Below are 24,818 nucleotides of genomic sequence, written 5' to 3' on the forward strand. Positions count from 1 at the left end.
AGTGGATTTGCTGTGAAGTTCCGAGAATCCGAGTAGTACAGTGGGGATTGGAGTGCAAGCTGGCCATGCTCAGTGGCCAACCAAAAGGGACTGTGTGATCCGTCTCACAGGGGGACAACTTCTCCTTCACCGACCTCCATATCCACACAAGCAGGGAAGTGCCTGAAGTCAGCATGAAGAGGTAACACGGGTGGTCAGGCAGTCTGGAGAGGAGGCAAGATCGGAGAGCAATTTGAAATCTCCAGGGCATGGTGAAGGCTCTCCTTTCCTGGGAGATCTGTACACACCAGCGGATTATGCCTTGCTTATGAAGGGACAGAAAAGTGAGACGGATCGCTCATTTGACTGAGTTGTCAGGTGGACTCCGGTGGCCCAAGTGCTGCTGGCGAGAAAGCGGAAGAGGGAGTGAGTGCGATCCTCCACGGATTCTCCCCAGGGGACTGCAAGGCCCAAGCTCTCTCAGGGACGCATGGAAAGTTTTCACCCCTCGGCGGAACCTGTCCATGATCCCCAGCTGCTGGAGTGTGGCCGGTGAGGGAGCGGAAGAGGGAACAAGCGTGATCCTCCGCTGATCCCTCCTAGGAGACTGCAGCAGCCCAAGCTCCGCTGGTGACACGAAAAAGGGAAAGTTTTCACTATTCGGCGGAACATCTCAGTGGCCTCAGGCCGCTCAAACTCTGCTAGTCCATAGCACATATCTCCAGATCTGCCAAGAATCGTCCCTCAGGAATTCCAGATTTTAGGTCATAATACAGTCCCTGCACCTCTAATCCTCAATAAGGGAACCACATGAGAAAGAAACAGTGAAAGTTTACAGGAAACATGAAGGACCAGGGAGAAAAGTCACCTCCAAAGCAAAATACTCATTCCCCATCATCTGACACCAACTTAGATGATATGAGTAAACTGACGGAGGAAAATTTCCGAATGTGGATTGCTACAAAATAAAATGGAATTAAAGAGAAAACAGAATCACAACATAGAGAAACCACAAGAACAATACAGGAAATAAATGAAAGATTCTCCAAAGAAATTGAGATTATCCAGAAAAATCAAACAGAAATTCTGGCAATGAAGGAAATAATCAAGGATCTCCATAGTACAGTGGAAAGCCTAAAGAACAGGATAGATCATGCAGAGGAAAGAATCTCAGAACTTGAAGATTATGCCTATGCTCTAAACAATTCAGAGGAAAAAAGGGAACACAGAAACAAGAGACAAGACCAAAGTTTATAGGAAGTGTGGGATTATGTTAAAAAGCCAAATCTCAGATTGACTGGAATTCTGAAAGGGGAAGAGGAACAATCACAAGGGCTGGAAAACTTATTTCATGGAATACTGGAGAAAAATATGCCACACCTAGCTAGAAATCTTAATATCCAAATACAAGAAGCACACAAAACTCCTGAGAGACTCAATGTGAAAACCCAATCACCTCGTCACATGGTTTTTAGGCTGACCAAAGTAAACGTGAAAGAAACAATTCTCCGTGCAGCGAGACGAAAGCAGCAAATGAACTATAAAGGTAAGCCTATCAGACTAACAGCAGACTTCTCATCTGAAACCTTACAAGTCAGGAGGGATTGGGTGCCTATCCTTAATCTTCTAAAACAGAACAAAGCCCAATCTAGAATTCTTTATCAGGCAAAATTAAGTTTCATCTATGAGGGAGAAATAAAGTCCTTCACAGACAATCACTGAAGGAATTTGCAAAGACCAGACCATCTCTACGGGAAGTTCTCAGATCCGCATTTCTAACAAAACAGGGCAGTAAACACTCCTCAAAGAATTAAAGTTTAGATTTCGAACTACATGATTTACTTTACTCAAGGAGTAAAGTAAAGCAACAAATCTCCACCCAACAATATGAATGGTAATCTTCCTCCAATTTCAATCCTTTCAATAAATATAAATGCTTAAACTGTCCTCTGAAGAGATATAGACTGGCAGAATGGATAAAAATTCATAAGCCTAGTATGTGCTATCTACAGGAAACACATCTAACCAACAAATATGCCTTCTGGCTGAAGGGATGGAAAACTATCATCCAGTCAAATGGAAGTCAAAAGAAAGCTGGGGTAGCTATACTATTTGCAGATAACATAAGCTTTAAAATAGCAAAAGTAAAAAAGAATAAAAAAATAAGAAAAATAAATAAAAATAAAAAATAAAGAATAAAGAAAATGTAAAAAAGAATAAAGATGGCCATTATATAATGGTGAAAGTGAAGATCCAACAAGAAGATTTAACAATTCTTAATATCTATGCACCCAATACAGGAGCACCCAATTACTTAAGGCAAACCTTGTCTAATCTAAACACCATGTTACACAACACTGCCATAGTAGCAGGGGACTTCAACACTCCACTGAATGATCTGGATAGATCCTCCAAACAGAAAATAAGCAAAGAAATAATGGACCTGAACAGAGGCCTTGATCAAAAAGGTCTGACAGATCTCTATAGAGCATACCATCCAAATAAACTTGAATTTACATTCTTCTCAGCAGCCCATGGATCCTACTCCAAAACTGATCACATCTTAGGCCACAAATCAGATCTCAATAAATTAAAGAATATAGAAATTATAGGCCAGGCGTGGTGGCTCATGCCTATAATTCTAGCACTCTGGGAGGCTGAAGTGGGTGGATTGCTCGAGATCAGGAGTTAGAAACCAGCCTGAGCAAGAGCGAGACCCTGTCTCTACTATAAAAAGAAAGAAATTAATTGGCCAACTAATATATACAGAAAAAATTAGCCAGGCATGGTGGCACATGCCTATAGTCCCAGCTACTCAGGAGGCTGAGGCAGTAGGATTGCTTGAGCCCAGGAGTTTGAGGTTGCTGTGAGCTAGGCTGACACCACAGCACTCACTCTAGCCTGGGCAACAAAGGGAGACTCTGTCTCAAAAAAAAAAAAAAAAATTAAGAAATTATACGTTGTATCTTTTCTGACCATAATGGCATAAAATTACAGTTCAATTCCTATAGAAACACTCAACCACTCACAAAATCATGGAAACTAAACAATCTATTATTGAAAAATTATTGGGTTAAGGAAGAAATTCAGAGGGAAATCAAGAATTTCTTCAAACAAAATGATAACAGTAATACTTCTTACCAAAACCTGTGGGATACAGCAAAAGCTTACCTGAGAGGAAATCTAATAGCAATTAATGCTCACATCCAAAAAACAGAAAGCTTAGAAAATGGCAACCTAATGAATAGGCTCAAGGAATTGGAAACAGAAGAGCAAACAATTTCCAATCCTAATAGAAGAAAAGAAATAACAAAGATCAAAGCAGAACTTAATGAAACGGAGAACAAGAGAACTATCCTAAAGATCAACAAAACCAGAAGCTGGTTTTTTGAAAAGATAAACATAATTGATGGCCCTCTCGCTAGACTGACAAGGACTCAAAGGGAAATGTCTCTAATAAACTCAATAAGAAATGAAAAAGGAGACATCAAGACAGACACCACAGAAATACAAAACATTATATTTGACTATTATAAAAAATTATACACCCCCAAACTACAGAACGAAGACAAAATGGACAAATTCTTGGATTCATATAACCTCCCTAAGTTCACCCAGGAGGTAACAGAATTCCTGAACAGACCAATCTCAAGCTCAGAAATTGGAGTAGTAATTAAAAACCTCCCCAAACGGAAAAGTCCTGGGCCAGATGACTACACTTCAGAGTTCTACCAAACATACAAAGAGGATCTCATACCTATACTACAGAAACTATTCCATGTCATTGAGAAGCACGGTATCCTTCCTAACTCATTCTATGAAGCCAATATCACCTTGATACCAAAGCCAGGAAAGGACGCAACAACAACAAAAAAAGCAAATTACAGACCAAGATCCCTCATGAATACAGATACAAAAATCCTAAATAAAATTTTAGCAAGTAGAATTCAGCAACACATCAAAAAAATACTTCATCATGACCAGGTAGGCTTTATTCCAGAGATGCAAGGATGGTTCAACATATGAAAGTCTATAAATGCAATTCACTTCATAAATAAAATCAAGAACAAAGACCATATGATTCTGTCAATAGATGCAGAAAAAGCATATGACAAAGTCCAACACACCTTTATGATAAAAACTCTTATTAACAAAATAGGCATAGATGGCTCATACCTTAAATTTATCAAATCCATCTATGACAAACCCACTGATAATATCATTCTAAATGAGGAAAAACTGAAATCTTTCCCTCTTCGAACTGGAACTAGACAAGGATGCCTACTATCTCCTCTCCTATTCAACATAGTGCTTGAAGTCCTAGTGATAGCAATCAGGCAAGAGAGGGGTATAAAGGGCATTCAAGTGGGGGCAGATGAAATCAAACTCTCAGTCTTCGCCAATGATATGATATTATACCTAGAAAACCCCATGGACTCTTCCAAGAGACTCCTAGATTTGATAAATGAATTTGGTAAAGTTTCAGGTTATAAAATCAATATACACAAATCAGAAGCACTCATATATGCCAAGAACCATCAAGCAGAAACTCAAATCAAAAACGTAATACCTTTTACTATAATCCCAAGGAAAATTAAATATGTAGGAGTATACTTAACGAAAGATACAAAAGATTTATACAAGGAGAACTACAAAACACTAAAAAAAGAAACTGCAGATGACTTAAACAGATGGAAAAATCTACTCTTATTCATGGACTGGTAGAATCAATATTGTTAAAATGTCATTATTACCTAAAGTGATCTACAGAATCAATGCAATCCTCATCAAAATACCATCAGCATTCTTCACAGATCTAGAAAAAATAATTCTGCACTTTGTATGTAACCAGAAAAAACCTCGTATAGCCAAAGCAATCTTAAATAAAAAGAACAAACTGGGAGGCATCGGTCTTCCTGACTTCAAACGGTACTATAAAGCAATAATAGTTAAATCAGCCTGGTACTGGCACAAGAACAGAAGCATCGATATCTGGAATAGATCTGAGATATGAGAGATGAAGCCATTAGTATATGGTACTGGCACAAGAACAGAAGCATCGATATCTGGAATAGATCTGAGATATGAGAGATGAAACCATTAGTATACGGTAACCTAATCTTTGATAAAGCTGACAAAAATATACAATGGGGAAAAGAATCTCTCTTCAATAAATCGTGCTGGGAAAACCGGTTAGCTACATGCAAAAGAGTGAATCAGGATCCCTACCTCTCACCTCTCACAAAAATTCACTCAAGATGGATAACAGACATAAACCTAAGGCATGAAACCTTAAGAATCCTAGAAGATGTTGGGAAAACCCTATCAGATATTGGTCTAGGCAAAGAATTTTTGAGGAAGACCCCCCAAGGCAATCACCACAGCATCAAAAATACACAAATGGGATCTGATCAAATTAAAAAGTTTCTGCACAGCCAAGGAAACTATCAGTAGAGCAAATAGACAACCTACAGAGTGGGAGAAAATATTTGCTCTCTACACCTCTGATAAAGGTCTAGTAACAAGAATCTATCTAGAATTCAAAAGAATTAACAAGAAAAAATCAAACAATCCCATCAAGAAATGGGCAACGGAAACTTCTCCAAAGAAGACAGAATAACAGCCTGCAAATATATTAAAAAAATGCTCAATACCTCTAATCATCAGAAAAATGCAAATCAAAACCACAACGAGATACCACCTAACCCCAGTGAGAATGGCCTATATCAAGAAATCCCACAACAACAAATGCTGGCGAAGATGTGGAGAGACAGGGACACTCTTACACTGCTGGTGGGACTTCAAATTAGTGTAACCTTTGTGGAAAAGAATCTGGAGATACCTCAAACAGCTAGAAATAGAAATACCATTCGATCCAGCAATAGCATTGTTGGGCATCTACCCAAAAGAGCATAAGACATTCTACTATAAAGACATCTGCACCCAAATTTTTTTGGCAGCACAATTCACTATTGCATGGTCATGGAAACAACCTAAGTGCCTGTCAATTCATGAATGGATAATTAAAATGTGGTATATGCTCACAATGGAATATTACTCAATTCTAAGAAATGAAAGTGAGCTAGCATCCTTTATGCTATCCTGGATTAAGCTTAAGCCCGTTATTCAAAGTGAGGCGACACTAGATATGGAACATGGGCTCCACATCTACTCGCCATCAAATTGGTACTGACTGATTAAATGTTGGTAATGTTCACTATGATGTTCAATATGATGCTCAAATGGTGGTAATATTCACCAGGGATTGGGGGGGGGGAGGACCCACATCTTAGGGTTGTGGTGAGCATTGCGGGGGGGAAGGGCATATTCTAACTCTTCTTAGGGAGACGCAAAGATATACAATGTAACCAAAATGTCAAAAAAAAAAAACAACCCAAAAACCTTTTATCGGGTGGTGGGCAGGGGGGCGGGGGGAGGGAGGAGAAGGGTGTATACTTACATAATGGGTGCAGTGCGCACCACCTGTGGATTGGACATGCTTGAATCTCTGGCATGTGGGGGGGGTGGGGTGGCAGGGGCAATATATGTAACCCTAACAATGTTTGTATCCCCATAATATGATGAAATAAAAGTGGGAAAAAAAGATTCTAAATTAAAAAAAAAAAGCAGCACAATTAATCAAAGTATGTACCTAAACTATCAACACAGTTTTGCCATCTTAATGGTAGCTTTCTCATGCCAGCAGCTAAGAAGCCTGGAGAGCAAGTGGTAATGAAATCATGAAAGGTGTTTTCCACAGCTTATTCAGAATTGAATTGAACATTTTTCCTTGCAAGTAGTCCAAAGCCTGGAAAATGTAGTAGTCAGTTGGTGTAAGGTCTGGTGAATACAGTGGGTGACAGACAATTTCCAAGTCCAACTGCTCTACTTTGAGCAGTGTTGTTTTGTGCGACATGTGGTCTTGCAAGAAGACTGGACTGTATATATTGACCAATCTCTGCTGCTTAATTGCAAGCATCCTAATCATTTTGTTCAACTGGTTGCCACAGACACCTGCTGTAATTGATTGACCAGGTTTCATGAAGCTTTCATAGATGATACCAGTGGTAGACCACCAAATAGAACCATTAGCTTTTTTTGATGAATATTCGGTTTTGGACTGTGTTTCCACACTTCATCTTTATCTAACCATTGTGCCAAACGCTTGTGATTGTCAAAAAGAATCCATTTTTCATCACATGGAACAAGACAGTATAGAAATGGTTCACCTTTATGTTGTGAAAGGCAAGCTTACAGACAATGTATCTTCTGATGCTCGTTTAATTCATGTGGAACCCATCTATCCAGCTTCTTTACCTTGCTGATTTGTTTCAAATGGTCCAATATTGTTGGAATAGTAACCTCAAACCTTGCTGCTAATTCATGCACAGGTTGAGATGGATTCACTTCCACTACAGCTTTCAGCTCATTGTTATCCACCATGGTCTCAGGTCATCCACATGGCTCATTTTCAAGATTAAAATCACCAGAACAGAACTTCTCAAACCATTGATACATTGTATGTTCATTAGCTACATCCTACCCAACAATTGGTTGATATTTCGAGCTGTTTGCGCTGCATTGTTTCCACGATGAAACTCATATTAAAAAATGAATTTTTAACTTATCCATAGTTTCACAAAAATTGCTCTCAAAAAAAAAAACCTGAAAGATAATCACAAGTCAAAATGTGCATTTGAAAGAATAACAATGTACCTGCACAATAAAAAAAAAAAAACCCAAGAAGTGTCAAAGTGAAATGTCAGAGATATCAACTGTCAAACTTAGTACTTAAGGAAATCAGACATTCCATACTTAATAACCTAATAATTAACTCCCTCAGGCTTTGTCTGCAAATGTCTTAATTTTTCCCTCATTTTTTTTTTTTTTTTGAGACAGAGTCTCACTGCGTTGCCTGGGCTAGAGTGCGGTGGCATCAGCCTAGCTCACAGCAACTTCAAACTCCTGGGCTCAAGCAATCCTACTGCCTCAGCCTCCCAAGTAGCTGGGACTACAGGCATGCGCCACCATGCCCAGCTAATTTTTCTGTATATTTTTAGTTGGCCAATTCATTTCTTTCTATTTTTTTTTTAGTAGAATGGGGTCTCGCTCAGACTGGTTTCGAACTAATGACCTTGAGCGATCCGCCCACCTTGGCCTCCCAGAGTGCTAGGATTACAGGCGTGAGCCATTTTTGAAGGTCAGTTTAACTGAATACAGAATTCTTCGTTGTCAGCGTTTTTTCTCTGATTCTTTGATTCTCTGATTCGTTCTTCAGCTTTTTTGAGTCTTCTGGTTAAATCCTCTAGTGAATTTTTCACTGCAGGTATTGATTTTAAGCTCCAGAATTTGTTTGGTTCTTTTTTCAAAAAATAGTATCTCTTTGGTGAAATTCTCTTTGAGTCAATATATCATTTTCCTGATTTCCTTTATTTTTCTGTGTTTTCCTTTACATTGTTGAGCATATTTAAGTTAGTTGTTTAAAGTTTTTGTCTAGCAGACTTAATTCATATGTATCTACCGGGCTGTTTTCTGGAGATTTATTTTTGTTCCTCTCAGTGGGCCATTATTTCCCTATTCCTTGTACGTCTTGTGCCATTGTGTTGAAAATTAGGCATCTGAAAAAAAGAGCCAACTCTTACTTATGTGGAAGACCTTCACTAATTAGCAAGTCCCTGAACCTTGAATCAGCCAGCATGTAGCCTTCAGGTCTTCTCCAGGCATTCGTCCTGTCTGGGCCTGTATGTGCACTTTCTTATCCTCTATTTCCCCAGGCTGCTTTCAAATTTCTTAATTTCCCAAAGAAACTCACCAGCTTTTTCTTGAAGCCTTAGATGTTCTATTTTACACTCCTCTACCTGTAGTCTCTTGCCTCACAGGGTGCATGAATCTGCAGTCCTCCTCCAGTTTCACACACTAGGGCATCTGCTACTGCTTTCTGTGGCCTCTAGTCTAAAATCCAAACGCTGGTGCTGTTACCCATTAGAGCTGCAAGTCAGGTGAGACTGAAAGTCCCTTGGACAACCAACAGAATGGCCAGATCACTGCAAACAAGTTCCTCTCTGCTTCCTTCATCCCAAGAGAGGGAACCATGAATTAGGCCACTTCCTCCTAACCACCATGCTGGGGAAGGAATAGGCAAGTGACAGTAAAATAACACACAAAATTTCCTATCATTTGGAATGTGGCTTTTTCCTTACTGAGCATTTGCTTAGTTGCTATAGATCTTTGACTGATTTCCAAAACTATAAAGTTAACTTTAGTGAGTCTATAGTTGTTTATTTGAAGTTTCCATGGGGAAACAAGGGCCTAGAGCTTCCTAGTCCACCCTTTTTTCTTGCAATGTTTTATTTCTTAAGCTGAGTTTGTTTTGCTTTTTATATTGCCTGAGTTTCAAAATAAAGTTTGGTGGTGGTAGAGTTATAAATAACAAAGAATACTTTATACTTATTTGAAGACTTCATCATAACGGAAACAAAGTGAAAAGGAAAAGAATATAGACTTTATGAAAGTAAGAGGTATTATTATGGGTCAATCTTCATAAGGAAGCAAACATTGAAATAGATGATTTTTTAGGAATGTCTCAAAAATGTTACACACAAAACTTCCTAATATACCATAACACTAAAGAACATAGATATCAAAGAAATAGGTCTTTCTTAAAATTCATCAAAGCACTAAAATAGCAAATGAGCATGCCTTTCAATTTCTCAGATGAAATAAGCTAGATATGATACAGAAGATGAATCAAGACCAAAGATAATTTCATCTCTAATGATTTTATATGTGTGTATGTGTGTGAGAAAAATCTCCTGTGGTAAAGAGCATACCATAATGCAATAACCAGAGAAAGCTAAAGAGGTTTCTTACTGCTCATGTGCTCAATTAGTACTTAATATCTGACCTATTCCTTATCAAATTGTTTTAAATTCATACTAAAAAGTTTTTAAATTATTTTTGATTAATTAATTTTAATTATTTAATTGAAGCAACCTATTTTGGAAAAGATCAAATTTTACACATACATATAGAGTGAAGAGGGAAGGAGAGAATATAAAACAAATATACTTAAGACCTATATGCACAAAACTAAAGAACAAACACCAGCGATAATAATGGAATACCAAATAGGGAACAAACTGCCAAAATATTGGCATAATTTTTAAAGAAAATTTTAAAGTAAGCTTAAAGTAATTTAATCCCAAACTATTCAGGGTTCCTACTGTATACAGCCTTATTTTTAAAGAAAATATGATCTGCATAATACTAAGCTATATATTTATCTTTCTTCACTTCATCTTTCTTGACTTATTATCCCTCTGGAGAATGGGTAGCTTACACTTTTTTCATGGTGTCAAGTTTAAGATGTATATTTTTTCCTAAATTCATTCATTATTTGAAGCCTATTGTATACGAGGCACTGTGTCAGGCATTGGGGTGATATTAATATAAGGATTAAGACATGGTCCCTACTCCTAAGAATTTGTAAGTCAGGAAACATGTCAGCTCAAGAAAGCACTGCCAGTGCTATAGGAATACAGGAGGTAAATTATATCCAGATGGTAGTGTTAGGAAAGGCTTTAGAGAGAAAGTGACTTTTACTTTAAGTCTTGAAAAATACGAAGGTAGAGAGGAGGAGCTTCAATATGGCTGACTAGAGGCATTTTGTCCTTGCTTCCTCCACTAAGAAGAAACAAAATAGTGCATAGATAATTAAACTTCGAATTGATCATCCAAGAGAGAACACTGAAATTCAAAAGAAAAGTGACAAGAAAAACATAAAGCAAGGAAGGAGAAGGAAGTGAGGCAGCTTGCTTGGCTGGGATCTGCTGGGAGCCAAGAGAGACTCCATGATATGAGAAAAGGGTACGTGAGAGACTGTTAGTGGCTGACACTCCCACCAATGACTCCTGCAATCCTAACCATGGGAGAGCCCTTTGACCCTTGCAGGCCCAGAAACTAACACAGGGAGCTGTGAGAAGATTGTGTGACAGCACTGCACCTGGGAGGTAGTTTGCACTGGGACCCACACACTCCCTGAGACCTAAGCAGCTACAGTAAGGTGCCATTTTAGAGTCCTGTCCCCAACAGACTGTGCACTGTGTTTTAGAGCCCAGTGGCCCTGGGACTAAAGCACAAAAGAAATGTAGACTGTTGACCCAAGGGCTGAGGCTCAACTAGTGTGCATGTATCCCACATGTCAGCAGGAAGATGAATTGAGGACAAGCCCACCTGTCCAAGCTTCGCCTCCTCCCTCCCCCATTGGAAAAAAGCACACGGTTTGGGGGCCAGAGGATTGCCTATCCCCACCCACCACTGTTGGTACCTGACAACTACTCCTGGGTGCCTGAGGTTGGGCCTATCCACAGGGCCACTATCACCTCAGCTGGCATCTACCTGTACATGCCATCTATAGGCCTGGAGACTGGCCCATCCAGCCCATTGCAACCACCACTAACACCAGAGTGAACTGCTCAGGACCCACAGGGCCTTTCTGCCATTGCCCATGCCATACCGGTTGCCCAGGTGCCCAAGAACCTGGCCACCCAACTGGCCCACCCTGGGACTGCCACTATTAACATCCGAGCACACCACCTGGAGGCCTAAGAATCAATCCATCTAGACCCTCTAACACTAGTGCTACAGTATACTGCCCTGGGGCTTAAGTGCAGGCCAAGCTCAGGCCACTGCCACCACCACTGGAGCTTAAAGACTAGCCTACCTGGTGTTCCCATTCCCAGGAAAATGTCACCACAGCCTTCACTAATAATTGCACCCTAAGGCATGAAGGAAATCACAGATACTGCTGACATGTTTATACCCAAAGAAATCGCAGAGTACACTACTGCACACACCTAGACTCAAAGCCAAAGTGCCCTGCCCAACCAATACCACATATACATCTTCAGGAAAAATTCTCCTCTGTAAAAGCAAATTCAAAAAAGTGGAAGAAAGAACTTTTCATGCCAGATGTATGGATATCAACATAAGGACATAGGAAACACAAAAAAGCAAGGAAATATGACACCTCCAAAGGAACATAATAATCTTCATGCAACAGATTTCAAACAAAAAAAATTTATGAAATCCCAGAAAAATAATTCAAATTACTTATTCTAAAGCAGCTCAGTGAGATACAACAGAATTATGGAAAACAATACACAGAAATTTCTAAAAAATTCAGGATATAAATGAGAAATTTACCAAAGAGATATTAATAGATAGATATAAAAAAGTTACCAAATTCTTAAACTTAAGAATTCACTGAATAAAATAAAAAAGACATTCAAAAGCTTCAACAGTAGAGTAGATCAAGCAAAAGAAAGAAGCTCAGAACTTGAAGATAGGTCTTAAGAAATAACCCATTCAGATAAAAATTAAAAAAAAAATGTTTTGGGGGGTCCCAACACAGTGGCTCTTGCCTGTAATCCTAGCACTCTGGAGGCCAATGAGGGAGGATCACTTAAGGTCAGGAGTTGGAGGCCAGCCTGAGCAAGAGCAAAACCCATCTGCTCAAAAAATAGAAAACAGCTGGGCATGGTGGCACACCTGTAGTCCTCAGCTACTGGAGAGGCTAAGGGAGGAGGTTCCCTTAACCACAGGAGTTTGAGGGTGCAGTGAGCTATGATGACATCACTGCACTCTACCAGGGTGACAGAGTAAGACTCTGTCTCAAAAAAATATATATATATTTTTTTAAATGAGCAAAGCTTTTGTGATATATGGGATACCACAAAGCAACCAAATGCTCAAACTGTCAGAGTCTCAGAAGACAAAGAGAGAGGGGAAAAAAGGTTAGAAAGCCTATTTGATGAAATAATAGATGAAAACTTTCCAAGTCTGGCAGAGATTTAGGTATCTAGACACAAGATGTCCTGAGATCCACAAACTAATACAATATAAAAATGGCTTCTCTACAGCAAATTATAGTCAAACTTTTAAAGTCAAAGACAAAAAGAATTCTAAAAACAGCAAGAGAAAAGGATCTAGTCCCCTACAAAGGAAACTTCATAAGACTAACAGTGAATTTCTCAGCAGAAACCTTATAGGCCAGAAGAGAACAGGATATATTCAAAGTACTGAAAGAAAAAAACAGCTGTCTAGATATATTCCATCTAGCAAAATTATCCTTCATAAATGAAGGAGAAATAAAGTCTTTCCCCGTAAGCAAAAGCAGAGATAATTCATGATCACTAGATAGGCCCTACAAGAAATGCTCAAGGAAGTTCTAAACCTGGAAGTGAAGGACTACAATAACTATCATGAAAACATGTGAAAGAAAGTATAAAACTGGTAAGGCAAACACAGAAATGGTGAAAAGAAAGGAAGTAAATGATACCACTACAGAAAACCACCAAATCACAATGACAAATAAGAGAAAAAGAAAGGAACAAAGAATATATGAAACAATCAGGAAACAATTAACGATATAACAGGGGCTGAGCGAGGTAGCTCAAGCCTATAATCCTAGCACTCTGGGAGGCCGAAGTGGGAGGATCACTTGAACTGAAGACTACAGCTGTAGTCCCAACTATAATACTTGGGAGGCTGAGGCAGGAGGATGGCTTGACCCCGAGAGTTTGAGGTTGCAGTGAGGTATGATAATGCCACTGCACTCTGTCTCCCAAAACAAACAAAAAAACAATATAATGGGAACAAAACCTCACATATCAATAATAACGCTGAATGTAACTGGATTAAATTATCCACTTAAAAGATATAGACTAACTGTATGGACAAATACCACGATCCAACCATATGCTGCCTACAAGAAATATACTTTACCTGTAAAGACATACATAGCATGAAAGTAAAGCAATAATAATTAAAAGTAAAAATAATAGGTCTGAATAGACCAACTAATCTTGAATTTCTAGGCATGAGGTGTCGGCATTTTTTTTAAGCTTCCCAAGGGATTTGTAAGTATAGACAAGTTTAGACAATTGATCATTTATCCTTTGTGTTCCATAATTAAATTACTTTTTAAATACCTGAAAACAGTATCAATGGAAAATATTCAACTCTCTCTCTGTCTCTGTCTCTGTCTCTCTCTCTCTCTCTCTCTCTCACACACACACACACACACACACACACACACACACACACACACACACACACACACACAGCATAGGACATAAATGGCTGCATATCCTGGCTCTCCCAAGCCTACTCCCTTCTCCTCAGAGGTAGCCTCTGTTCACATATCAGTAAGTATGCCTTCTAATGCTGTGGTACACATTCTTATAAGGATTTAAAAATTACATATACATAAATGTATTTAATGGGTATGGTTTATATTATCTTTTACTTCATTCTAATTTTATAATTTTAAACTTTACTTATTTGCCCATTTTTGATTATTTACTTAACAATGTGTTCTGGAGTCTTCCCAGATCCATAAGAATATTTCAACTTACTTAATAGATGCATAGTAAGTTTATGAGTAGATGTCCCATATGTGTATATATATTTCTTTTTCTTTTTAAGAGGTAGGGTCTCTCTATGGTTGCCCAGGCTGGCATATAGCGGCTATTCACAGGCACAATCCCATTAATGACCAACACAGGAGTCTGACCTGTTTCATTTGAGATCTAGGCCAGTTCACCCCTCCTTAGGCAACCTGCTAGTCCTCCACTCCCAAGAGGGTACCATACTTATGGTGAACTTAGTGCAGACACCCAATTGGCATAGCACACTACAGCCCAGAAGTCCCTGGCTCAAGCAATCCTTCTTCCTGCTTCAGCCTTTCCAGTAGCTGCGATCATAGGCACCACCACGCTCACAGATGTCCTATACTTTATTCAACTATTCTCTTAGGATTGTTTCAGTTTTTTCCATTACTATCTCCTATTACAAATAATGCTGCAAGAAAAATTCTCCTATACAGTATATTTTAAATTTTGATATATGCTGCCATCTGCCTTCCAAAAAGATTTTTTCATTTTATACTATCATCAATTGTATTAGAAATGCACTTTTCCCTCAGACTTTGCCAGAAATAGGTATTGGGAATCTTTACCTTTTTGCTAATCTAGTAAGCAAACAGTGCTATCTCACTGTAATTTTATTTCACATATCTCTCATTTACTAGTAAGGCTGACTATCCTGTTGTATGTTTGTCATTAACACTCTTCTGTTCATGCTATCTCCCCATTTTTCTACTGGGTTATTTGTAGAAGCTCTTTTACATATTCTAGATTTTAATAGTTAGTTATATATGTCCTAAGTATTTCCCTCCAGTTAGTAGCCTATATCTTTTAGTTTCTTTAAAATATTTCTCATTGTTTATTCTAAATATTATATAGTGAAATATACCAGCATTTCCTTCATAAATACAGGGACTACTGTAGCCTTGAACCATCATACAAAGCAAATATTATTTTAAAATTTCCATATTTTTACCTAACATTTTAATACTATTGTTTCACATTTAAATTTATACTGGAATTTATTTTTGTACATGGTATCAATTAGGAATCTAAATATATTTTTCCCCAGCTTCACCAAGTGTTCCAACACCTTTCCTGATTTGAATGCCACCATTATATAAACTACATTTTCACATAGCTAAAAATCTATTTAGGGCTGTTTCTTGGCTTATGTCCATACTAATAACACATTATTTTAAATACTCTATCAACATATGACTTTTTTACATCTGCTAAGTTTTTTAATCTATATTTTACATATCCGACTATGTTTATCCAGATTCTATTCCAAATGATGTTGAAGATCATATTGTAAAATCCACTCACTCCCTCCAAAAAATTTAGTTCAGATTCTGAACTAGTAACTGCATTGAATTTACCAACAAAATTGGAAGTAGTACTGAGATCTTTACAACACTGATTCTTCCTAATCATTAGCATGGTATATGTCCATTTATTCATGATTTCTATGGGCTCTTCCTATAAAGTTTTTTTAATTTCTTAATTTTTTTTTAGTGGTGGGGGTTATGAGGAGGGGTATTCAGTTGCCTTGTTTGCTACTGCTGAGACAGAGTCTTACTCTGTCACTCTGGGTACAGTGCAGTGGGCATCATGGTAGCTCACTGCAATCTCTGACTCCTGGGCTCTAAGTGATCCTTCTCAGCCTCCCGGGTTGCAGGGACTACCTGTGCCCACTGCAATGCCTGGCTGGGATTTTTTCTTTGTTTCTTTTTGGTAGAGATGGGGTTTCACTCTTGCTTAGGCTAGTCTCGAACTGCTGAGCTCAAGCACTCTTCCCACCTCAGCCTCCCAAGAGTGCTATGAGTACAGGTGTGAGCCAACACGCCTGGACTCTTCCTGTAAAGTTTTATATTTTCTTCATATAGCTCAACACTCCTGCTTAAGTTTATTCCTAGATATTTAATGAATTTAAGGGTTTTTAAAAAAACTTTAACTTGCTATTTGTCAAATTATGTCTCCTAAATTGTATATAAAAAGGTACTGAGAAATGTATTTTTTGAGCTTTAAGTCTTACTAGTTTTAATAGTTTTCAAATGATTTATTTGAACTTTCAAGGCATATAATTATACTGCCAAGGAAAAATGAGCTCTCCTCCCCCTGACCACACTCCAACACACAAACAGATTTATTCTAGGGGTAACTGTATCTGCTGCCCTCTGTTCAACTAGAAAACAAAAGGCTAAGTAGCTTAATCTACTGGTTAGATTCTTCCACCAATCATGTCAACATTGAATGTTAACATTCAATCTTCTAAAAAATCCTTGAAATTCCTTGTCTGCTAATGTCAATTCATTATTCGTTTTGTGTGCATGTGTGAACCACTTGACATTGGAAAGCAACCAAAAGTAGGCAGAAAGAGGAGCAAAGTTTACTCCTGAAAAGCAGAAAAACTGCAAAAGGTGAAATTTATATGTTTGCAGTTTTTTTGTCTGAGGACAAGCTCAAATCCTGCATAAGGAGGAAAACAACCTTACTGACTTGAGATGTCAGAGGACAGAGTTGAGGTTTGGCAGAATACCCACAAAATTGAGGATGAAATCCTGAAAGAGAGGACTCAACAAAGAGCTCCACAATGTGCATATTAACATAAATGTAATCACGTAGTGTTCCACTGTATAGATATACAGTAATTATTGTTCATCCCTTTGCTTACTGATGCATAATAAGGTGAATTCATGTTCGGCTATTATGAATAAAGCTACATCATTTGTATAGAAGGCTTTATTGTGACATTTTCATTTCTCTCGGATAAAAACCTAAAAGTGGGACTTCTGGGTGATACATATAAAGTGGACGTTTAATGTTACCAGAAACTGCCAAACCACTTTTCAAAATGATTGTATCATTTTAAATATTCCTACAAGCAATTCTTATCAGTTATGCCATAACCTTGCCAATACTTGGTTATTGAAACAATGTTTAACTATTCTAGTGGAAGTGCAGTTCACTGTGGTTTTACTTTGTACTTCCCTGATGCAATTGTAAGTATTTAGTACATGTACTTTATCATAGTAAAAAGGTTCCTTTCTTTTCCAAGTTTGTTGGGTTTTCATTATGAATGGATGAATTTTATTCCATGTAAATTATAACTCAATTACATTGAGGCTTGCTATATAATTAGCAGACTTCCTTAATTTAAAACATTCCTTTCCAAAAAAAAAAAAACACAAAAAAACAAAAAAAACATTCCTTTCTACTAACTCTCAGCTTTTAGATAAAGCTTTACTCCTTGAACCAATTGCAAATTAAATAACCTGACTCTACCTATAACATGTAAACCCTCAGCTTCCAGATGATCCACCTTTTTAGGCAAAACTAATGTATACCTTTCATGTATTGATTTATGATTTTACCTGCAATTCCTGATGCCCTAAAATGTATAAAACCGAAAAGCAAACTGTAATTCAACCTCCTCCGGTGCATTTTCTCAGGACCTCTTGAGATTGTGTAGCTCCAGGATGTGGTCAGTCTATTCAGCTCAGAATAAACCTCTTTAAATTATTTTACAGGGTTTGGTTTTTCCCAAACTGTAAAATATCCAAACTCCTTGGATAACAATTGTATATCCTGAGGCGAAATTTGAAAAATTTTTAGCTTAAGTTTAGTTTAAAATTTGAAAAATCAATGTAATTTACATATATAAATTTCTGTTATATATTTTCATGATAATCTACGTAGAAAATCCTATGAAATTTACAAAAACCTTCTAGAATTAATCAGTGAGTATAGGAAGGGTATAGAATACAAAACTGATAAAGCCAATTTCTATAGGCTAGCAATAAATAATTAAAAACTGAAAAAGAAAACCAACAATACTATTTGCATGTTTTCCATTCTACCAAGTTGCCAAAAACAGAATTTCAAGTATTAACTTTGATTTCTCTCTTTACCTCATGAACTCCATCAGCGTTATCAAATCAATAAGTCCTGATGACTTTATTTCCTAATATTCTCCAGCACTCATCCACTTTTCTTCATTCCCCACAACCAGCCACTACTATTGTTTCTAGTAACTTCATTATTCCAACAATCTCCCAAGTGTCTACTATAACCAGACTGACTAGCTACACTATAATCAGAGTCTAAAATACAAGTCTCATATTAGTTGTACAAATAAATACATAGGTAAGTATAACCTTATCAGGGATTAAAACGCACTTAATGATCTCATGTACTACACCAACCTCATCTTTTACCCCTCTTCTCTTCTTGCTCTATATACCAGCCATATTAGCATATTAATCGAAACTTTACTTCAGTTACTCAAATTCATCATTATTGCCTCTTCACTCTGGATCTTTGTGTATGCTCCTGCTTCTTTCTTTTTTTTTCTTTTTAATTTTTTTATTATCTCATATTCTGTGGGTACAAACATTGTTATCCTGCTTATTTCTGAAACACTTCTCTATACCCCAGAACCCCATGTCATTCCCTCCCCAAATGCAACAGAATTAAAAAGACCAAAAGCAAAAAATATTAGATTATTAAGTTTGAAGTCAAATTTCCTTAAGTACTAAATTAGACAGCTGGTATCTCTGACATTTCATTTTGACACTTCTTAAGGTTTGTTTTTTTTTTTTTAATTGTGAAGGTACATCCTCATTCTTTCAAACGCACATTTTGACTTGTGATTATCTTTCAGGGGTTTTCTGAGAGGAATTTTTGTGAAACCATGGAAAAGTAAAAAATTCATGTTATTTTTTTAATATGAGTTTGGTTGTGGAATCAATGCACCACAGACAGCTCGAAATATCAACCAAGTGTTTGGGAAGGATGTGGCTAATGAACATACAGTGTATCAATGGTTTGAGAAGTTCTGTTCTGGTGATTTTAATCTTGAAAATGAGCCATGTGGGAGACCAAGGTAGACAATGATGAGCTGAGAGCTGTAGGGGAAGTGAATCCATCTCAACCTGTGCATGAATTAGCAGCAAGGTTTGAGGTTACTATTCCAACAATATTGGACCATCTGTAACAAATCAGCAAGGTAAAGAAGCTGGATAGATGAGTTTTGCATGAATTAAACTAGCGTCAGGGGAAATGTCTGGAAGCTCGCCTTTCTTTGCTGTCACAACATGAAGGTGAACCATTTGTATACCATTTTGTTACATGTGATGAAAAATGGATTCTTTTTTACAATCATAAGTGTTCGGCACAATGGTTAGATAAAGATGAAGTACCAAAACACAGTCTAAAACCAGATATTCATTTTAAAAAGCTAATGACATCTGTTTGGTGGTCCAGCACTGGTATTATCCACTACACCTTCATGAAATCTGGTCAATCTATGATAGCGGATGTTTACTGCAACCAACTGAAAGAAATGATAAGGATGCTTGCAATTAAGCAGCCAAGACTGGTCAATAGAGACAGGCCAATCCTCTCGCAAGACAACACTTGACCATATGTTGCACAAACAATGCTGCTCAAACTCATCTACCATGTTCACCAGACCTGCACCAACTGACTACCACTTCTTCCAGACTTTGGACTACTTCTTGCAAGGGAAAATATTCAATTCTCAACAAGCTGTGGAAAACGCCTTTCACGATTTCATTGCCAGTCACTTTCTAGGTTTCTTTGCTGCTGCATAAACAAGCTGCCATTAAGATAGCCAAAATTTGTCAATTATTTAGGTGCAAATTTTCATTAATTGTACTACTTCCTATATGAGAAATAAACTACACTTTTGATTCAAAATTGGACATTTCATATTTAACAACCTAATAACATTTAACAGGCCACCAAGACATGTAAGAAGCCTTCTGTGTGACTCTCATGCAAGTTCCAGTTTAAAAACCACAAGGTTAGAGGTTATGAAAAGAGAAGGAAACCAGTAAAATATTATAATTACAACACAAATATCAAAAGAATGAACCTGCAGAAAGAACAAGCAAATAGTAATTGATATTCTACCCTCTGTCTTTCCAAAGGGCAGTATATTTCAATTTAAGGAGGAAGAAAATAAATGTACAGGAACAATGTAATCTCAAGGCTCTAATAAAGACCACTAAGGAATCTTTAACTGGTTATAAAATCAAAGAAATTATTCATAATGAATTATGACCACATTATTCATTATTTTCCTCATTCAGCATACATTTACTGAATATTACTATTATACGAGACATGATACTAAAACCTGAAGCTGTAATGAATAGGTTTCAAATTAAAGTATAAGAAATTTCAAAAAAGTCAAAGCTTTACTGTAATTGTGTTTGTTGCACTGGAACTCATTATCAAAGAAGATTCTAAAGAAAAGGATAGTCAGTTTATCAACAGTTTATCAAACCTTTTTAGTTTATCAATTGTAAGTCCAATTAAATTAATTTCAATGTCTATGTGCCTAAAGCAATAGTTCTGATTCTCTAAAACTAATTATATAATATATAAAACACATATACACATAGATACATATGTAGATATTTAATATAACAAAAATAAGCTTTAAGATTAAAAAACTCTGAACTAAACATATATGAGAATTAATTCTTTTAGAATCTCATCAAATTCCTTTTGATCCTTAATGGTAATTTTACTGCATGGTTGCCTCCTCTACCTAGTAAGTTCACTGTGTTTGTAAACCATGTGAATCCATATCATTTTCTCTTGGGAAGCAACATTGTGTACTAGAAGAGAGCACAGGCTCTGGAGTAAGACAGATCTGAGTTCAAATCCTTTCTCAGCTATTTAATTTATATGTCATTGAATAAATTAGTTGACTTTGTAAGCATCAGTTTTTCATCTTTAAAATAATTTTAATGATACTTTCACCATAAGAGTATTGAAACATTTAGTTGATTAACAAGTTCATGATAGTTCATAAATGATATGTCCTTACTCCTTTTTCTTTTGAAGACTGGCATCCCTTTCATTTAGTCCATTAATTATCCTCAAGACATTAATATAATTTCACATTGACAACTTGAAATGGGATGCTATTTACAAGATTTGTCCTCTAAAGGTCCTTCCATGGACACATTTTGGCATCTCATGAATCCTTCCAAATGTTTAAATACTAAAACTATAGTGAAGGGAATGAGACTGGCATGGGATGTTAGGAGACCCAGACACTAGTTTCATTAATGCCAGGAAGTAGCTTGGGTTTTCTCTCTTTGGATTTGGGATAATGTCTCATGAAAAATGAAGGTGTTAAGACTGGATCCGGCCGGGCATGGTGGCTCACGCCTGTAATCCTAGCACGCTGGGAGGCCGAGGCAGGTGGATTGCTCAAGGTCAGGAGTTTGAAACCAGCCTGAGCAAGAGCGAGACCCTGTCTCTACTATAAGTAGAAAGAAATTAATTGGCCAATTAATATATATAGAGAAAAAAAATTAGCCAGGCATGGTGGCGCATGCCTGTAGTCTCAGCCACTCAGGAAGCTGAGGCAGAAGGATTGCTTGAGCACAGGAGTTGGAGGTTGCAGTGAGCTAGGCTGATGCCACAGCACTCACTCTAGCTTGGGCAACAAAGCGAGACTCTGTCTCAAAAAAAAAAAAAAAAGACTAGATCCTTTCTAAAGCCTCTTTTGGGTCTTTACAATTCTGTGATTCTAGCTTTTCTGAAAGAATTGTTTTGGATCATAAGCAACTGGACCCTTAGAATTAGGAGCACATTTTATTTGAAAAGATATGCTCAAGATAGAAAAGACAAAGTAGGGGCTAACAAAAAGATCAACCTAGCTCAAAAATACCTGTTTTACCACATTCATCCTGGTGTAATCAGGTCTAGAATAGAAATGTCTTTTTGTCATGGGTAGATCAACAAAATGTGGTATACACACACACACACACACACTATGGAATACTACTCAGCCACGAGGAAGGATGAATTAAGGCCTTTTGCAACAATTTGGATGGAACTGGAGACCATTATCCTAAGTGAAGTATCTAAAGAATGGAAAAACAAACTCTACATGTACTTGCTATTTAGTTGAAACTAAAAGATGAGCACACATGTATAGAGAGGAAAGTACAACTCAGCAGAAATCACACAGGGAGGAGGGGGAAGGAGGCAATGGGTAAAAACCTATCTAACAGGTACAATGAACACCATCTGGGTGATGGGCACACTTACAACCCTGACTCAAACAGAACAAAGGCTATCGGTGTAGCCAAAATCATTCACACCTCGTAATATTCTTGGCGGGGGGGGGGCAGGGGGGGAATGTCTTTTTGCATATAAATTTATGTAATAGAATTTTTTTTTTTTTTTTGAGGCAGCATCTTGTTCAGTCTCCCAACCTAGAGTATACTAGGGTCATCATAGGTCACTGCAACCTCAAATTCCTGGGTGTAAGTGATTGTGATTTTCCTGCCTCAGCCTCCTGGGACTACAGGTACATGCTACCACACCTGGCTAATTTTTGCTATTTTTTGTAAAGATGGGGACTCGTACTCCTGGCCTCAAGCAAACCTCCCACTCAGGCATCCCAAAGTGCTAGGATTACAAATTTGGGCCACTGAACCCCACCTAGAATTTTAATCTCTTATAGAATATATGATTTGAATATCAGTCCTTCTGAAATACTTCCTTAGCAATGATTATGGTGTGAGTAGCTGGTCTCTTCCTCTTTTGTTGTCTTGTCACTTTTCCAATCAATCTAATACCAGGCCTTATGACTAGAGAATGTGACTTATGAGGGTCAGCAAGATAATCTAAGAATTATCTATTTTTTTCTCTCAATACTGTATATAGTGAGGTGTAACAGTTATCTTTCAGGTATTTGCTTGACTCAAAATTTACCTTTCTGCAAAGAATTGCATAACTGACATTTGAATACACTTCCATTTTTTATGGGTTTATTTATCAAGAAACAACAATATGACTCTAGGTCCTCGGAGAAGCTCAAGTTATCTATGAAGACATCAAAATATGAGAAAAGTTTGTTTTAATTTTAGTTCAGTATAAAAGCATTTATTTTCTTTGAAAATAGCTGGCCATTGTTGTGTTTTTATTCACAACATCCTATTTGTGTATGGCTGGCTAGTAATACAAAATCAGTAAATGATGCAAAGAAAATAAGTAATGTTTCATATTTACTTCCCACTAAATAATCATTCACAGAACTAGGATCACGACTATGAGAGAGAGATCAGCCTCCCAATTTTCTAAACCATACAAAATATCTTCTTCAAAATGAACAGTATTACACTAATCAAAAGGCCATCATTTTTTTCAAAGAAGTCCCTCACTGTATAAACATATAAATTTATGATGAAGTCATCTACATTCATAGTAAGTTATACTTAATGCTTAATTGTCCAAGTAATCGTTTCTATTATTCATCATGTGTTATCTATTTCTATAATATGGTCTTTTAATCAGAAAAAATCATGATTACAATTACTGAAGAATAAATAGAAATCCAAGGAACTTAATGTCAAAGAATTGTACAGCTCTGAAATTTAATTTCTATGTCATTTGGGAGGGTCTCTTTAGAAATTTGGAAAATTTACGCCAAACAAATTCAGAGTTTTGGTTAGAAATAGCTTTCCCTAAATACCATAAAAAACTTATTTTAGTGGAGACTAATTTATGTAAGTCTTTTATACAAAATAAGAAGATATTTTAACCTTTATGCCAAGTTTTTTCTCTTTAAGATGCATAAATTAGATTTGTTTTTCAATTGCCTGAGACATAATTTATAAACTGGAACTAGCTGACTTATAATGATGAAAACCTTAAAGGCAATAACCTCTGTCAAATTAAAACATCAAGAAAAGGGGAACAAAGGCAAAAGAATAATCTCTATTCAATACAGTTTAAAAACAGCATGAAATCAGTGAACAGATCAGAAGGGACTTTTTATTTTAAAGAGAGAGAAAAACCAAAACAAAAATGAAAGACAACAGCTTAAACTTACTGGGTTATCTGAGGAATCATCAGCAAACTGTAAACCAAAATAGTCTTGCTCCGTCAAATCAAGATGCTTGAAGACTATATCCAACAAAACTTGCCCCTGAGCATGTTTCTGGAAGAAAGATAAGATGAAATCAACTTGGATAGGCTATATACTTTATGGCTTTTTAACCTGGTGACTTTTTCCCTCTTCTATTAAATTGGCAACTGTTTCCACTCAAATGACTTGATGGAGAATAAAGACTTTACATGTGACAGTATTTTTAAAGAACAATCTGACCTTAGGGAAACTGGTTTAGAGAGTACATAATACACATGAAGATATAAAGAACATTTAATTAAAAATACTTTCCCTTTCTAGCTATTATCATGGTATTTTTGTTATTTCATATTGTTGCCACATTAACTCATGTATATATCCATATCATTTTCTTATGCCTTTTATTCTTATATTTCAATTATGACTGGAAAATGAAATTTGACTATAAGTGCAATTTAAAATACAATTTTGTCTTCCAGGTAATAATA

General features: G+C 36.9%; 1 protein-coding gene across 6 annotated transcripts in view; it reads right to left on the bottom strand.

The window, feature by feature from the left end:
• Window positions 1–24,818, bottom strand: part of PTPN4 (protein tyrosine phosphatase non-receptor type 4) — a 225,519-nt gene that overhangs the window by 105,508 nt on the left and 95,193 nt on the right. For all 6 annotated transcript variants that reach the window (XM_012749752.3, XM_012749750.3, XM_012749751.3 and 3 more), the window contains one exon: window positions 24,295–24,402. In XM_012749752.3, coding sequence (XP_012605206.1) covers window positions 24,295–24,402 — 108 coding nt within the window. The remainder of the gene's footprint in view (window positions 1–24,294; window positions 24,403–24,818) is intronic.

The sequence above is a fragment of the Microcebus murinus genome, chromosome 8 (genome assembly GCF_040939455.1).
Source record: "Microcebus murinus isolate Inina chromosome 8, M.murinus_Inina_mat1.0, whole genome shotgun sequence".
Lineage (NCBI taxonomy): Eukaryota > Metazoa > Chordata > Mammalia > Primates > Cheirogaleidae > Microcebus > Microcebus murinus.